At 45.7% G+C, this 16,110-nt stretch overlaps 6 protein-coding genes across 6 annotated transcripts; 4 read left to right on the forward strand and 2 right to left on the reverse strand.

Moving 5' to 3' along the window:
• Window positions 1–569: 569 nt before the first annotated feature.
• Window positions 570–2,105, reverse strand: Bathy14g00010 (predicted protein; the record flags this gene model as incomplete). The annotated part of the gene is made up of 1 exon (XM_007509174.1): window positions 570–2,105. The coding sequence occupies one exon, from the start codon at window positions 2,103–2,105 to the stop codon at window positions 570–572; it is 1,536 nt and encodes a 511-aa protein (XP_007509236.1).
• A 401-nt stretch (window positions 2,106–2,506) lies between these two features.
• Bathy14g00020 (hypothetical protein PTSG_00864) lies at window positions 2,507–4,186 on the forward strand (the record flags this gene model as incomplete). The annotated part of the gene is made up of 1 exon (XM_007509134.1): window positions 2,507–4,186. The coding sequence occupies one exon, from the start codon at window positions 2,507–2,509 to the stop codon at window positions 4,184–4,186; it is 1,680 nt and encodes a 559-aa protein (XP_007509196.1).
• A 475-nt stretch (window positions 4,187–4,661) lies between these two features.
• On the forward strand, window positions 4,662–8,909 carry Bathy14g00030 (ABC transporter C family protein; the record flags this gene model as incomplete). The annotated part of the gene is made up of 1 exon (XM_007508965.1): window positions 4,662–8,909. The coding sequence occupies one exon, from the start codon at window positions 4,662–4,664 to the stop codon at window positions 8,907–8,909; it is 4,248 nt and encodes a 1,415-aa protein (XP_007509027.1).
• Window positions 8,910–8,980: 71 nt separating this feature from the next.
• On the reverse strand, window positions 8,981–9,562 carry Bathy14g00040 (unknown protein; the record flags this gene model as incomplete). The annotated part of the gene is made up of 1 exon (XM_007509239.1): window positions 8,981–9,562. One exon carries the CDS (start codon window positions 9,560–9,562, stop codon window positions 8,981–8,983), a length of 582 nt encoding a protein of 193 aa, XP_007509301.1.
• Window positions 9,563–9,903: 341 nt separating this feature from the next.
• Window positions 9,904–14,136, forward strand: Bathy14g00050 (hypothetical protein; the record flags this gene model as incomplete). Its single annotated transcript, XM_007509006.1, has 1 exon — window positions 9,904–14,136. The coding sequence occupies one exon, from the start codon at window positions 9,904–9,906 to the stop codon at window positions 14,134–14,136; it is 4,233 nt and encodes a 1,410-aa protein (XP_007509068.1).
• A 331-nt stretch (window positions 14,137–14,467) lies between these two features.
• Window positions 14,468–15,851, forward strand: Bathy14g00060 (pyridoxine biosynthesis protein; the record flags this gene model as incomplete). Its single annotated transcript, XM_007509267.1, has 2 exons — window positions 14,468–14,527; window positions 15,015–15,851. The coding sequence occupies 2 exons, from the start codon at window positions 14,468–14,470 to the stop codon at window positions 15,849–15,851; spliced, it is 897 nt and encodes a 298-aa protein (XP_007509329.1).
• Between the last annotated feature and the right edge of the window lie 259 nt (window positions 15,852–16,110).

The raw sequence follows: 16,110 nt of genomic DNA on the forward strand, positions 1-16,110 counted from the left end.
GGGGATCCACGTTGCGCAAACCCTAAACCCTAAACCCTAAACCCTAAACCCTAAACCCTAAACCCTAAACCCTAAACCCTAAACCCTAAACCCTAAACCCTAAACCCTAAACCCTAAACCCTAAACCCTAAACCCTAAACCCTAAACCCTAAACCCTAAACCCTAAACCCTAAACCCTAAACCCTAAACCCTAAACCCTAAACCCTAAACCCTAAACCCTAAACCCTAAACCCTAAACCCTAAACCCTAAACCCTAAACCCTAAACCCTAAAAAAAACCCTAAAACCCTAAACCCTAATGAGAAGAACGCGAAAACCACGACTCTCATCTCCAACGACGCGAAGGAGAACAACGACAACAATGACAATGACAACAACAATTCGTACATTCGCGATATAAGTGGATTTCACGAATGTTCTTGGCATTTTCTTTTCAGTGAAAATTTAGGGGCTCTCCGCGGGCGTTTCGAAGCCGTAAAAGCAACACGCATGAGATGATTGAAGATTTGTGGTGGTGTTCACATCATTCCATACTACAAAACTAATTTTAATACTACGAGAACTACTCTACTATCGTCTGCCTCCTCCAATTCTCAGCCGAGCGCTTTCTTCCTCCTCAGCTCGAAAACGTAAGTGCCATTTGACGTAGTTGATTAACAGAGGAATAAACACAAACAGAAGCGCGTACGCGTTCAACTCGTCGTGATGATTACTACTACTACTACTACTGAGAGAATTGTAATCAAATTCAGGCGAGAACACTAAGCTTGCACCTCGAACGAACGCGGCGATGCCGACGGAAACAAGCGCGATTTTGAACGAAAACGCAAACTCGTCGTCCTTCTCGAAGAGGAGACCGAGTCGTTCGACGTCCCATATTTCAATTTGCGCCTTTTCCTTCCGCGTTTCCGTCGTCTCCCCGTTTTCTTTATCATCATCTTCTTCTTCTTTTGTGGAGAGTAAAACGTCCAACCTCGGCTCTTCGTTTGCCAACACTTTCGCCGCGTAAAGTAAACTGATATTTCCACCCATCGTAAACGCACCTTGCAACGCAACCAACCATTCTAAACTCGGATCGTTGTTGAAGAAATGTTGCGTGACTGCGCATATCCCGCTCGCGTGTAAAGGCAACATCGCCAGCGTTAACAGTTTCCACCCTCTGTGCTGCGTTCGCGTGCCGTAGTCCCAGACGAAACCCATGGCGACGAGCCATTCGACCAAGGAAAAAACGTGAACGCCCCACGTGGGAACCGATAAAGCGTTACTGGGAGGCGCTTGGACGTTGAGTAAACTCGTGAACGAGCTGTCGAATTCTTGAGCGTAATCGCGCCAGTTTTGAATGGTGAGAGTCACGCTCCCCATGAACTTTACGGAGGTTTCCGACGTCGCCTGGAAATCAATCGAGGATAAATCAATCAACCGGTCATCCAAAGCCATCAAGATGCCCGTGGACAAAAGAATAACGCCAGCGACGGCTTCTACAGCCGCGCCCGGTCGTCCAATATCTGCAGCCGTTAGTTGCGTTGTTGTTGTTGTTGTTGTTGTTGTTGTTGATGATGATGTCGATGTGGTTAAATCGAAATCGTCCCGAAACGCTAACAGTATCCGTAAATTCGTCAATGAAATCGCAGACTGAATCAAAAAATGTAACGAGTCTATGTTCGACAACACCGTGTCGTATCTCTCTTTAGTGTACACCTCCGCCGGTATTGAAATCAACACAAACACCAATAAAGTCGCGAAGGCGTATCTTTGTTCGCTCGTCGCCGTCTCCGCTCGCCAAAGATTTTTAAGGAACAAGAGATACGGTACGACGCTCAAGGCGAAAAGAGGCGAAGCGATGGCGATGGCCGTCGACCGTTCGTCCAAGATGGCGTTTTGAAGCATAGAGATGATGGGATCTAAACTGTTCGTCGTTGTTGTTGATGTTGTTGTTATTATTATTGGAGAAATCATCGATTGGAGTTGCGTGCTCTTCTTCCTTCTTCTGCTTCTTCTTTTCATCGTTTTGTTAAAACCATCATCAACAGAGAAAGATGATGATAATGACGATGATACCATTATTGTTCGTGCTCTTCGTCTCCTCGTTCTGCTCTCCTTGTTCATATTCCTTCGCGCATCGTTGTTAAACGTTTCGTTCTTTTTGCTTTTGGAAGAAGTAAATGATGATGAATTTTTTGACGTTGTTGTGTTGGTATTCTTTCTGGCGCTCGTCGTCCGAATCGTCGTCGACATCATCATCGTCCTTCTCCTCGTTCTCCTCTTCCTTCTCGTCGTCGTTCAATATATATCGTTACGCGCAGATACTATAATAATAGTCATCATCATTCGTGTTGAACAAAATATTTTATTCGTAATTTGATGAATAAAAAATGAAGAAGAAATTTCAAGAGAAAAAAAAAGAGAGACCGACGCACGCAATAAATTAGTACGTAGTATTAGTCGTAGAGAAGAATAGAAGATACCGGTACATACAGCATGACGACGATGGAAAGCAAAGAGATGAAATGAAGCCGAAGAAGAGTAACGCGATAAAGTGCTGCTTATTGCTCGCTATCGCTGGATTTGTGTTATATACAAGCGTGGATGTTGCAACAACAACAACAACATCAATAACAACGACAACAACGAGTGGTACTGGTATTCAGAATGTTGGCAGCGGAGCGAAAGCAAACGTAAGAGAATTCGCGGATGAGAACGATAATACTGATGATTACGGCGAATCAAAACGCGGATATACTCACAGAGAAGAAGAAGAGGCGGTAGAAGAAATCCGCACCTCAGCTTTTTCTTCTTCTTCTTCTTCTTCTTCGTCCAAAAATAAGAGAAGAGCGAAGCAAAAAGAGATATTGAAAACAATAAACGGGCACGCCAAAATGTTACCGGATAAGTCTCCATCGAGAGTGTACGACATTTTTACCGACGACGATGAGTTTGAAGATTCGAACACCGCGTCGTCGTCGTCGTGTAAAACTCAATTCACAATCTCTGACGCGTTCAAAAACGCAAACTCGAACGGCATCGGGTATTCGCACATGGCGATGCTCTCGCCGTTACCAAAAGGAAGCTTTTATCGATGGATTTTAGTGTGGCAGTGTTCAAAAGGAATCGAGGGGACCGCGGATATGCACTTGAGGGCAGTTTTTTCGGACGATCTCAACAAATGGATGCCTAAGGACGGCATAGAGTTGAACGTAAAGAAAGATAAAAAGAATGCTGTTTGGGCACCGGTTCTCCATTTAGACGAGAAAGAGAACGTGTTGTGGTTATTTTTTAGCGAGTCGGTGAAATGTTTGCGATTGATGTCGCCGGAAAATCGATGGTCGCCTGGTGGAAACATCAACGCTGTTTCTTCCATTGACGGGATTTCCTGGACGAAGCCTAAAACGTTGATAACGAGCGAAAGCGAGAGCGGCAACCCGAAAGTCATCGCGAACAAGTTAGTCGTACATCCGAAATCAAAACACTGGATTTTACCGTACTGGGGGGAAGCCTCGAGCGCGAAAGGGTGTCGTTCGGGTCATCCAACCATCAGCGGAGTGTTAATTTCTAAGGACGAAGGACATACGTGGCATTCGCACGGGAAAGTACACCCAAGACACGGTAGAGTGATCGAGGGCACCGTGGCGGTAACCGAGAACGGGAGTTCAATTTTACAGCTGTGGAGATCAAAAAGCGGATTTTTGATGCAATCGACGTCGGCGAATGGTGGATTTACGTGGACTTCGCCGAGAAAACGAACTGATTTGAAAAATCCAGACAGTAAATCGAGTCTGATAGACTTCAGTTATTACGTCAACGGCACGAGTGGTAAAACGATAATCGTCAGCAACAGCGGCATCAGCGAATTATCGTCGACATCATCGAAAGCAAAGCAAAGTTTGAAACACGTCATCGCGTTAGCCTTTAACGACGCCTCTTCCGGTCGCAAGAAACTTTCGTTAGCCGTTTCTTCGGGCGACGGCAAACGTTTCTCGAAGCTGAAAGAAATCGAACCCGGAAAATCGGGTGTTCACTTCCACTACCCGACGGTCATCGCCGATCCGTATTATGCGTGCGGTGGTAACAAAATCCGAATAACCGTCGCGTACTCGTACATGAAACGCGTCAACGGTTGGGGCAACGTCTATCGACAGGCGAAGTTTGGCGGCATTAAAGTCGCTACGGTTTTGATGGACGCCGCGTGAAAGCCAGGAGCGAAGATAGCGAGAAAATAGTAGAGACGATAGCGAGAGGTAGAGTTTATTTACCGTAGACATTTTATTAGAACTGTATGTAAAAACAAGATGATAGTATACTATTGAAGTTGATACGACGACGGACGCGAGTAGTCCATCATCCATCAGTCTCAGTATCTCTGTTTTTTTGTCATTTTTCGGTCTCCTCTTCTTTTGACATGTGACAAAAAAATCTCCTCTTTGCTGTGGACCACAAAAAAAACAAAAAGTGTCTGTGTCGTCACACATTTTAGATAGAGATTTTAGATTGATTATACACACGTCATAAAAAGGAAACCGCTTAACCCCCCCTTTTCCGGCGCGTAATAAAAGTGTTTCTAAGAACAACAACAGACGAACAAAAGTCTCTCTGTTTTGCGTTTAGGATTACTCCTTATACTACTATCAAGGTCGTCGTCGTCGTATAAATAAGAAAAAGATAAAAATGACGTCGTCGTCGTCACCTCAACCATCAAAGGGTGAAGACGACGACGAGAAGAAGAACGAAATGAACAACACCAACATGACCAGAGAAGAGAACAACAACGAGAAGAAGAATAGTAAAAAAGTGGACATTGGAATTCCAATCATCGATTGGTCCGTCAAGAACTCTCCGTTTCATAAATTCTTCTTCGCGCAAGTCACCAAACTCATATCCGTCGGTCAAATTCGACGCTTAGAGTTGGAAGATTTAGCGCACTTGCCCGAGTTAGAGTCTTCTTTTCTGCACGAAAACTTTCAGAACGAGTGGGAAGAAGAGAAACGTTTGAGAGGGAAGAACGACAAGAATTTAATCAGGGTTTTACTCCGAAGACACAAGTTTACGTTCGTGTGGACTGGATTTTTGTTCGCGATTGCGCAAGGAGCGATTTTTGCAGGACCTTTGTTACTGAGGGAGATTGTGAAAGGCATTCAGTGCAGAAATTTTTACGCCGCCAACTCGGGGTTCTTACAAGATGGACAATCCGTCGACGATATGTGCTCGACGACGAACGAGTTGTACATGTTTGCCGGGATTTTAACGGGGGCGAGCATTTTTAGCAACTTTTGCGCCGCGCATCAGGAATTCGCGTTGCAAAAAGTCGGCGTCGCCGTGAGGAATACGCTGATGGTGGCGTTGTACAGGAAAGTCTTAAAGTTGTCGCCGAAAGGCTTACAGGCGGAAAGTACCGGGAAAATTGTCACACTAATGTCCAACGACGTGAATAAGTTGCAAGACTTGTTCTCTATGATTCACAACTTGTGGGCGGCGCCGATTTTTATCGTCGCTTCGTTTACGCTTTTGTACGATGTCATCGAATGGTCCGCGTTTGTTGGGTTTGCGTGTATTTTAATCGCCGCGCCTTTCACCGCGACCGTGGCAAAGAAGTTGTTCGCGCTGAGACGCTTGGTTGTTCAGTGTGCGGACAAACGAGTGAACATCTTGAGTGAAGTCGTGAGCGGGATGAAGGTGATCAAATATTACGCCTGGGAAAAGACATTTAAAGGGCAAGCAGAGAAAATTCGAGAGGAAGAGATTAATTTAGTGTGGAGAGCGCAAAAAATCAGCGCGTTGTTTGGCGTCGCGTTGTTTTCCACTCCAATTTTCATTGCCGTGTGTTCGTTCGGGTCGTTCTCTTTGGCAGGAAATGAGATTACCGCGCCAACGGCATACACGGCGTTGGCGTTGTTCAACACCTTGAGATTTCCGCTCGTTTTAGTGCCGTTTTTGTTGACCTCGCTGTTGAACGCGTTGAACGCGATACAACGTTTAGGCTCGTTCTTGGACCAAGACGAAAGTTTGGACGTGGATATTGACGGTTCGGACCCCGGGCGAGTCGTTTTGAACGACGCGTCTTTTTGCTGGCCGACGTTGCCGAAGAAACTGAAGGAGGAAGAAAATAAGCCCGGTCAAGGAGGAGGAGCTCCACCTTCTAAAAGCGGCGCGCCAGCGACGACGGCGAGCGGAGAGGACGGTCCCATTCAAACGAAGAAGAAACCGACAAAGAAACCAAAGCGCGTGTCGAAGAAAGAACAGAAAAAGCTGGACGAAGAGAAAGCGGCGAAGGAGAAGGAAGAGCTCGAAAATTCGCCGCAACAAGAACCGTTTGGCATGACGAACGTCTCCATCAACATCGAACCTGGAAGTTTAACCATGATTATCGGCCCAGTGGGTTGTGGTAAATCGACCTTGTTGTCCGCTCTGAATAAATTCATCACGCTGAAATCGGGTGAAATCAAGCTCTCCGGCACGTCTTCGTTCGTCGCGCAAACGGCGTGGATTTTGAACACCTCCGTTCGTAACAACATTTTGTTCGGGAAACCGTACGATTCAAAGTTGTACGAAGATACTTTAAAACGTTCGCAACTCATGGACGATTTAGATTTACTCCCAGCTGGGGATTTGACTATGATTGGAGAACGAGGCGTAACGTTGTCCGGCGGTCAAAAACAACGCATCTCCATCGCGAGAGCGCTGTACGCAGAATCAGACGTCTATTTGTTTGACGATCCTTTATCGGCGGTGGATAACCACGTCGGCGCGGCTTTGTTTAAAGACGTCATCAGAGGAAGTTTGAAGAACAAAACGCGAGTTTTGGTGACGAACGCGTTGCAATACCTTCCGCAAGCGGATCAAATCGTCGTCTTGGAGGAAGGTAAAGTCCAGGAAATAGGAACGTACAAATCGTTGATGAGCAAAGGTTTAGACTTTTCAAAGCTAATGAAACACCACGGATTAGATCAAGAAGAGAGCAGTCGCGCGAGTTTGGACGGCGATGCGCGTAAATCTGTCGACGAGAAAAGAAAATCTATGGACATTTCTGTGGCGCAAGGAGAGCAAAAAGCGCCGGCGAAAGCGAAAATCATAACCGACGACATGATTGGTAAAGAAGAAGAGCGCTCGATTGGTAATGTCTCGTTAAAAGTCTACATGGAGTTCTTCCGCGCGACTGGAACGAAGTTTTCCGCCTTGTTCGTCTTCTGTCTCTTCGGCGCCGAATACGGAACCAAAGCGTTTCTGGATTATTGGCTCTCGTGGTGGGCGGAGAATAAATTCGGGTGGAACTCGAAACAATACCTCGGCATTTATTTCGCCATCTTCCTCGTCAACGGCATCGCCATCTTCTTCCGATCGATCGTATTGTATTTCTTCTGCGTGAGAGCGGCGAAGAATTTACACAACAAACTCCTCGGGAGAGTTTTGAAAATGCCGATGAGTTTCTTCGACACGACACCGTCTGGACGAATCATTAATCGATTCTCTCGAGATACGGAAACTATCGATTCTGTGTTACCTGGTATTGTCGTTCAGTTCTTAGGATGCATATCAAACATCATCACGACTTTGGCCATCATTTGTGCGGCAACCTTGTGGTTTATGATTGCGTTGCCGCCAATCTTCTTGATTTACATTTCTGTGCAAAGATTTTACATTCCCGCCTGTAGAGAGTTGCAACGCATCGAATCCATCACGCGTTCGCCCATTTATAGCGGATTGGGCGAGGCTGTTTTAGGCGTTGAAACGATTAGAGCGTACAGAGCGCAAGCGCATTTCATTTTGGAAGCTGATTTGAAAGCTCAGAAAAACGCAGACGCTTTCATCTCGCAACGCATGGCTGCGTGCTGGTTGAATATGCGCTTACGATTTATTGGCACCGGCATCGTCTTATTAGCGTCCTTTTTAGTGATTCAAGGGAAAGTCGAAGCCGGCATCGCTGGTTTAACCTTAGTGTACGCTTTGGACGTGACGAAATACATGGAGCACGGCACGAACATGGCTTCGCAACTCGAAACGCAAATGAATGCAGTCGAACGCGTCGTCCAATACTTGGATTTACCGTTGGAGAAGAAACACTCGACGGAGCCAGACGTGGCGACGGGAATACCGGAAAACTGGCCGGCTAAAGGCAAACTCGAAATTGTCGACTTGAGCATGAAGTACCGAGAAAACTTGCCGTTGGTGTTGAACAAGATCTCCTTCACGGTTTTACCGGGTCAAAAAATTGGCATCTGTGGTCGAACGGGAAGCGGGAAATCGTCCATGTTTGTCGCCTTATTTCGCATCGTCGAACCACAACCAGGGTCGAAAGTGTTATTAGACGGCGTGGACGTGTCCACGTTAGGTTTGAGAGACTTGCGCTCAAAAATGGCCATGATTCCGCAAGATCCGTTTATGTTTGCCGGGACGGTCAGGACCAACTTGGATCCGTTCGAAGAACACACCGACGAGGAAGTTTGGTCGGTGATTGAAAAAGTTGGATTGAAAAACACCATTGACTCGGCGGCGAAACAGTTGGACATGGAAGTCATCGACAATGGGAGCAACTTTTCTTTAGGACAGCGGCAATTATTGTGCATGGGAAGAGCGTTGTTAAGAAACTCTCGCGTGCTCATGATGGACGAAGCGACTGCTTCGGTTGATATGGATTCGGACGCGTTGATTCAAAAAACCGTCAGAGAGGCGTTCAGCGAGTGCACGACGTTGACTATCGCGCACAGATTGAACACGATCATGGATTCGGATAAAATATTATTCTTGGATAGTGGAAAAGTGACCGAATACGACGACCCGCAGACGTTGTTAAAGAACGCGACCGGCGACTTCTCGCGACTGGTTGAGAAGTCGGGCAAGACGCAAGAGAAGAATTTAAAACGCATCGCCAGCGACGCTGCGATGAAGAGGAAAGGATCCTTGAGCGATATGAGCTCGTAAAAAAGAGAAACATCGCTCGTTTAGTAACAATCAAAAAACTATCTACACATACAATCAATCGATATCACTCACTATTTCGTCTTTTTACTCTCCTGTCTCTTTTCTACCTCTTTCAGAATCTCCTCGGCTAACTTCTCGGCTCCGGAACCTTGCGTCGCCGGCGCCTTGGCGAGTAAATACGCGCCCGATACCATCCCGATGAAAATCGCGAAATACATCACGTTTACCGGTCCGTATTCGTTCACGTTGTTCGGTAAGAAAGTCAAACTCGTGCGATTGTTATTTCTCATCCACGTCTCTCGGAATATCTGTTTCGCGAAAAAGCTCATCAGCACTTCCGCCTTTGCCTCTTTCGTCTTCGTGAAAATCTGTTGTCCCAAGACGAAGAATACAATCGCGCATCCGATTTCGGTTTGCATTTTCGACGGCAACAATAAGTTCACCCCGGCGAATAATTCCAACTTCCCTTGCGTTTTTTGGTTCAACCCTTTCGCTTTCTTCGCTTTCTGAATGAATTTCGCGTATCCAATCACGATCAACATGATCGATAAAACGTAAGAGTTAAACTCGCCTCCGTTTTTCTCCATAAAGTCATCGATGGACTCGATAAAATCGATGATAACCGCCACGTACGGGTGCAAGAACGACAACATTTTTATTTCGTCTTTACTCTGTGTTCTGTGTGTGTGTATACCCTTTACCCGTGTGTTCTTGTGTGTTCTGTGTGAAAGAGAATATTCCAAGCTGTTGGTCGTAAAAAAACAATGACGGCCCCAAAAAGTGAATTTTTGTATCGAGAGAAAAAAGAGAAGAAAATTGCTGCTTTTCGTTACTTCGAACAAAAAAAATACTCAATTCTTTCACACACGCCAAAACTTCCCCCCCTTTGAGCTAAATTCCTCTGTTCATGAACTCATCATCATCATCATCATCATCATCATAACGAAGAGGATAATAAAAGAAGATAGAGTATTCAAGTTCACAATTATCGATGATGCGGAAGAAGTTCAGCGGATTTTCGTCGGTTATAAATATATCGAGAGAAGAGAAGAGAAAAAGAAAAAGAAGTCAAGATTTATCCGTCCAAAAATTCTTTCCTCTCCTCTTCTTGTTCTTCTTGTCCTTGTTCTTGTTCTTCTTTGATGGCGTTGATGGCGTTCGCGCCACAGAAAAAGAAGAACAGGACAACGACGAGCTCTTGCGAAAGTGGTTGCATTCGTTGCAGTTGAAAATCCCAAACGAAAGCTTTTCCACGTTCGACGATAAAATCGTTGTATCTCTAACGGGAATCGAGTGTGAAAACTTCACGACCAAAGACGTAAAGTCTTGGTTTTCATCCTCCTCAAATTCGGTTGGTATTCTTGATGACAATGATAATGATAACGATAATGATAAACCGTCTTTGCACGCGCACGTGATTGATTTTGGCGCGAGTTGCAGCGGAGTGTGGACGGTTTCGACGACATCAAATACCAAAGGAGTAGGAGGAAAAGTCAACGCGGAAGTCACGGAAGGCAATTTGCAAGTTGACGCTGAGTTTGTTGATAGAGAGCCAGATGATAGCCAAAATACGAACGACGACGACGACGATAACAGTAACAACAAGAAATATAAGCTTCCAAAGACGGTTCGATTTCCGAAATGTTCCATGCAAATGGAGGTTGATGGTTTACATTTTGCGCCATCGTCTAGAACCGATGAGATTGCAAAGCTATTGAACAAAGCTGCGCCGGAAATTGCGAAAGCGATGCAGAGTATGTTCGCAAAAGTCGCGTGCGAGAAAATTCAAAGCGTCGAGAAAGACTCGAAAACGCTCGCTTTTTTCGAAAGTGTCCACAACTACATCGAAAAGAACTTTTTAGCAGAGGTAAAAACACCTGACTCATCGAATTCAAGCTCATCATCGAGTGATATCGATGATCGCGACAGTGACAACGACAGTAATGAAATCTTCAACTGGGACGATTCAACGTTAATCCGCGTGTTGAACTTCATCAGCTCAGAGTACATCGGTACGAGCGGCCCGCGGAGTCTCAATCAGTTCATAAAATGGTTTTCAAATCACACGGGGATCTTATTCGTACCTCGCGAGAAATTAGTCGATAAAGAAACGGGCGAACCTTATTTCGTGTTATCGAAAACTTACGACGTCAATCAGGGAGAGGATGTTTCGTTATTACGGTCGATATCGTTTGCGATAACGGAAGTTGAATTCGTTGGGCTCGATACCGCGGATATTTTATACGGACCCGTAGCGGGTGGGCATTACGTCACAAAGGCAGCGGTTACTAGTAACGTCTCATCATCTTCATCGTCGTCGTTATTAGGTTTCTCGGTGGGGTGGAATCAAACGCGTATAGTGATGAAGGGTCGGCTGGAAATCGTTCCCGCAGCTCGAGACTCAATTTCTTCGACAAACCAAAACAACAGCTGGATCGAAAACGTCACATTATCTCTCGAAATAGACGATATGGAAATTGGAATGGATGTCGACTTACGCGTCGTTGAGAAAAAATGGCAATTGTTGACGCAAGAGCAGTTCAAAAATATGGCTTGTTTGTTTGGTATCGTTGAAAAGTTTGACATCGAGCGATTGTTATGGGACGGCAAGATTGGTCGGTTGAAAATAATCGATAGCGATACAAATATTAGTAGTAGTGATAGCAGTAGCAGCAGCAGCAGCAGTAGCGATGAGAACAACTTAGAGGTTGATCTGCAATCAGCGATTTCTAACCTCTCCGAGTTGATTACGACTTCTTATCAAAACGTAGTTTCCGTGATTGCAGCCGGCGAGTTCAAAGCTGTTCTAGAACCGTTATTGAACGCGCTCATACTGGAGAAGTTCTACGAGATTAGTAGACAGGAGTGTCCAAAACAGAACGTAAAATCTTTGGAGTTGATTAAAACCGCGAATACGGTTGTATCGATATTCTTCTTTATTCTTGGTTTGAGTTGTATCGCACTCGCGTTATTGACATACTTCGTCGTTCCAGCCTCGTTCATACGAAAACTCAATCGTCAAGCGATGAAGAAGCTGAAAGCGCGGGAGATGCACGATCCATTCGATGATGATGACATCGATGGTGATGGCACAATCGTTTTTGCGCATGAGTCAGATGAAGATACGAGCAGCAACGACGACGACGACGACGAAGCGTTACTTAATGATACTATTGGTGGTTCGAAGCACAAACAGGAGCAGCAGAAAAAGGAGGATAGTAATAAGAAAACGCATAGTAGAAATCGTTCAGGATCGGCAATTCTAGCTTCATTATTGACCACAAACGAGTCGTCAGATTCGTACTCGGACGGCGACGCGTTTGCGAATAATGATGATGATGATGATGATGGTGATGATGATGAACGAGAAGAAGAGCGACGGAAACGCAGAAGCCAACGCGAGGAATACACCATGCGCTTTCCGGAAACCGCCTGGCGAACACACACATCGAGAGGGAAGAAGGCAGATGAAATGCGAAGCACGCAAAGAAACAAGTCTTCGAGGTACAAGAAGCTTTTTTCGATGGAAGATTCGTTATCGAAATCGACACCAGTAAACTCTCGATGGTCGTTGCGATTATTGTTTATCGCCAACGTTCTTTTGTTTTTGAGTGCGAATATGGATTCGGGGGCATCAGTGTCGCTGTTTGCGACGCTGACGACGCCAGTCATTGATTCTGCGTCTACTATTCCTTCTTCGGAGCGGTCGTCGCCGCCTTCTTTGAACGACGCGCTTCTCAGCGCCATCAAAGGCGGACGAAAGAGTTTATTGTATGCTAATACTTCATCGTCGAGTACTACCAACGACAATAATCCGCAGCAGCAGCAACCACAAAGACAAAAGTATAACGTCATTCAAGCCTCGCGTGAGGATCTCTTCAACTTCTCCTTAGTCGGCACGGTCAGAGACATGTGGCACGCTAAAGTGTACGCTATTGCGATTTGCATTGTTCTCTTTTCTGGCGTCTGGCCGTACGTGAAACTGTTGTCGATGTTTGTTTTATGGGAAATCAGCGGCAAGAACGTTAAAGCATCAACCAGAGGCAAATGTTTAAAGTTTGTCGATCGACTCGGTAAATGGAGCTTGTTTGATTCGTTCGTGATGACAATGTTTATGGTTGGTTTTCGATTCCATTTACACGTGACTGAAGATGATGATGATTACGACGACGCATCTAAAAAGTTGTCACCGTCATCGTTTGGAGATTTGGACGTCGTCGTTACTCCAAAACGATCGTTTTACGTCTTTCTCTTCGCGACCGTTCTCTCCTTGGTTCTGGGACACGTAACTCTTTTTCTTCACCGCAAATCGGTTCGATCAAAAACTGAAGTTGACGATACCGCGACGCCTTTGTGGCGAAGAGACGTGAACAGACCGTCGGTCTTGTTACGAACGAAAATGGCGGCGGCACAAGCCGTCGGTGTTTTTCTCTTGTTAGTAGCCGCGATTGTTTTTCTCGCCGTTGGTGTGAACATACCGTCCATCAAGTTTGATTTCTTGGGAATTGCAGGATACGCGCTCGGGTCGAGCGAAAAGACTCGATCGTATTCGTTGGTCAAGTTGGCTGAAGCTTTACCGCACGCGAGCATCGATAAATACGCGGGTGGATCTGCGACAATGACATCAAGCGAGACCATAACCATCTTCTTCCAACACGTAGGCCCGCGCTTCATACAATCGACGTTATATGTCTTTGCGGTCGTCGCGCCTTTAGCGCAACTATTGATCTTATGTTTCCTTTGGATTTGGCCTTTGACTCCTCGAATGCAACGAAGAGTACAAACGATGGCTGAAATTTTCAGCGCTTGGTCCTCTTTAGACGTCGTTTTATTCGCCGTCGTTGCCGCTATGCTTCAAATCAAACAATTCGCCAATTTTGTCGTCGGTGGGGGATGTCTAAAGTTCAACACCATGTTAGCCTCAATAGGAGGCACCGGTCAAACGAGCGATTCGTCTTCGAACGCCGACAGACAACAAATCGATGACGATTGCTTCGATTTAGACACGTACTTCGAACCCGGGTGTTGGCTTTTAGTGTCGAGCGCAATGATGGCAAATTTTGTTGGCATATGGGTCATGAAAAGGTGCGATCAATCCGTCGCCAGTAACGCCTTGCGCTTGCGAACGTCCTTGTTGAGAGGCTTAAAACGCGACGACGACGACGACCAGGACGAGGAGGACGATGACGATGACGATGACGATGATAGCGAAGAATTAAGTTTATAAGTTTAGATGTAGATGATAGTAAATACTAATGAAGTTATATACGACGACGGACGCGAGTCGTCCATCATCCATTTTTCTAACAACCACCTACACGCACCCATACGCATAGGTTCAACTCATCATCTTCTCTTGGTGCTCATCAAAAAAAAAAAGGACGTCATCAAATGGTGAAGTTTGCCAGATGTCAATTTCTGGTGCGTTTGATCATTCTCGAACTTCGAAGAAAACTGAGGAGAGAAAAAAAAAAGGAAAGATTTTCACGCAAAACGTCACACTTTTTTGAAGAACGCGCGCGCGCGAGCGAGTACACATATACACAGAAGTAGACAAAATGAGTGGGAACACGGACGTAGAGAAAGGCAATTTTGCCGTTAAAGCTGGTTTGGCGCAGGTACGCGATTCGCATCCGAGAGAACTCGCGCGTTTTTCGAGTGTGGATGGATTTTCTTTTCTCCTCCGCCGTCGGCGTCATCGTCTTTCTCCCTTCTCGTGACGTCTTTCTTCTTCTTCTTCTGTTCTTCATTTTTTTTGCTTCGCACGACGACTCATACAAAAGTAGTCAGCAAAGAGAGTTTAAGAGAAAGAAGAGCGTCGACGATGATCGTTAAGGGGAGACGTTTCTCTTCTTTCACCGTCGTCGTTCGTTCGTTCTCGTTTACGTCGTCGTTACAAAAGAAGAAGAGAAATTGTTAACAACAAAAATGCGAGAGGGCACGTCACTCTTTTTTTTATTCTTTCTTTCTTCGTTCTTTTTTCCATGATGCGTGAAAAAAAAAGCTCAACAACATCCTCTCGATCGCTTTAAAAGTGAAAAAAAAACGAAACACTCACAATCAATAATCTTCCTTTTTTATCCTCTCTTTTATAAACAAAAACAGATGTTAAAAGGTGGCGTCATCATGGACGTCGTCAACGTCGAGCAAGCGAGAATCGCCGAAGAAGCCGGTGCGGTCGCCGTCATGGCTTTGGAAAGAGTCCCGGCTGATATCCGCAAGGATGGCGGCGTCGCGCGCATGAGCGACCCAACGATGATTAAATTGATTAAAGAAGCGGTGACGATTCCGGTGATGGCGAAAGCGAGAATCGGGCACTTTGTTGAAGCGCAAGTGTTGGAGTCTATTGGTATTGATTACATCGACGAAAGCGAGGTGTTGACCCCGGCGGATGAAATTAACCACATCAACAAGCACAAGTTCAAAGTGCCGGTGTTGTGCGGTTGCCGTGACTTGGGCGAGGCGTTGAGACGTATCGCCGAAGGTTGCTCGATGATTCGAACGAAGGGTGAAGCGGGTACTGGGAACGTAGTTGAAGCGGTGAGACACTGCAGAGCGGTGATGGGGGACATTCGAAGATTGCAAGCCATGGATGAAGACGAAGTGTTCGTGTACGCGAAGGAGATTCGAGCGCCGTATGAGTTAGTCGCGCAAACGAAAAAGTTGGGTCGATTACCGACGGTGAACTTTGCTGCTGGCGGTGTTGCGACTCCGGCCGATGCGGCGTTGATGATGCAACTCGGCATGGATGGTGTTTTCGTTGGTTCTGGTATTTTCAAATCCGGCGATCCGGCCAAGAGAGCGCGAGCGATTGTTCAAGCGGTGACGCACTACAACGACCCGAAAATCATCGCCGAAGTCTCGTGCGGTTTGGGCGAAGCCATGGTTGGCATCGACTGCAAAGAGATGCACTTCACCTCCTACGCTGCTCGATCGGAATAAGCAGCAGCATACTAGTCAAAACGAAAAGAAAGAACATCTCATTTAAAAAAAGTGAGAAATAATATAGTCATTATTCATGATTTATTTACACACGCGTGTATTTAAAAAGGAGAAGAAAAGAGGTTGTTTTGTTGAGTAAAATAAGTAGACACACATACAGGGTACCCATATATATGTATATTCTTAAATTTGTAATGCACACCTTTATATACCACCACCACCACATACGTTAACGTTTTGTCTTTCGCCTCCTTTTTTA

Source organism: Bathycoccus prasinos (assembly GCF_002220235.1).
Source record: "Bathycoccus prasinos genomic : Chromosome_14".
Taxonomy (NCBI): Eukaryota; Viridiplantae; Chlorophyta; class Mamiellophyceae; order Mamiellales; family Bathycoccaceae; genus Bathycoccus; species Bathycoccus prasinos.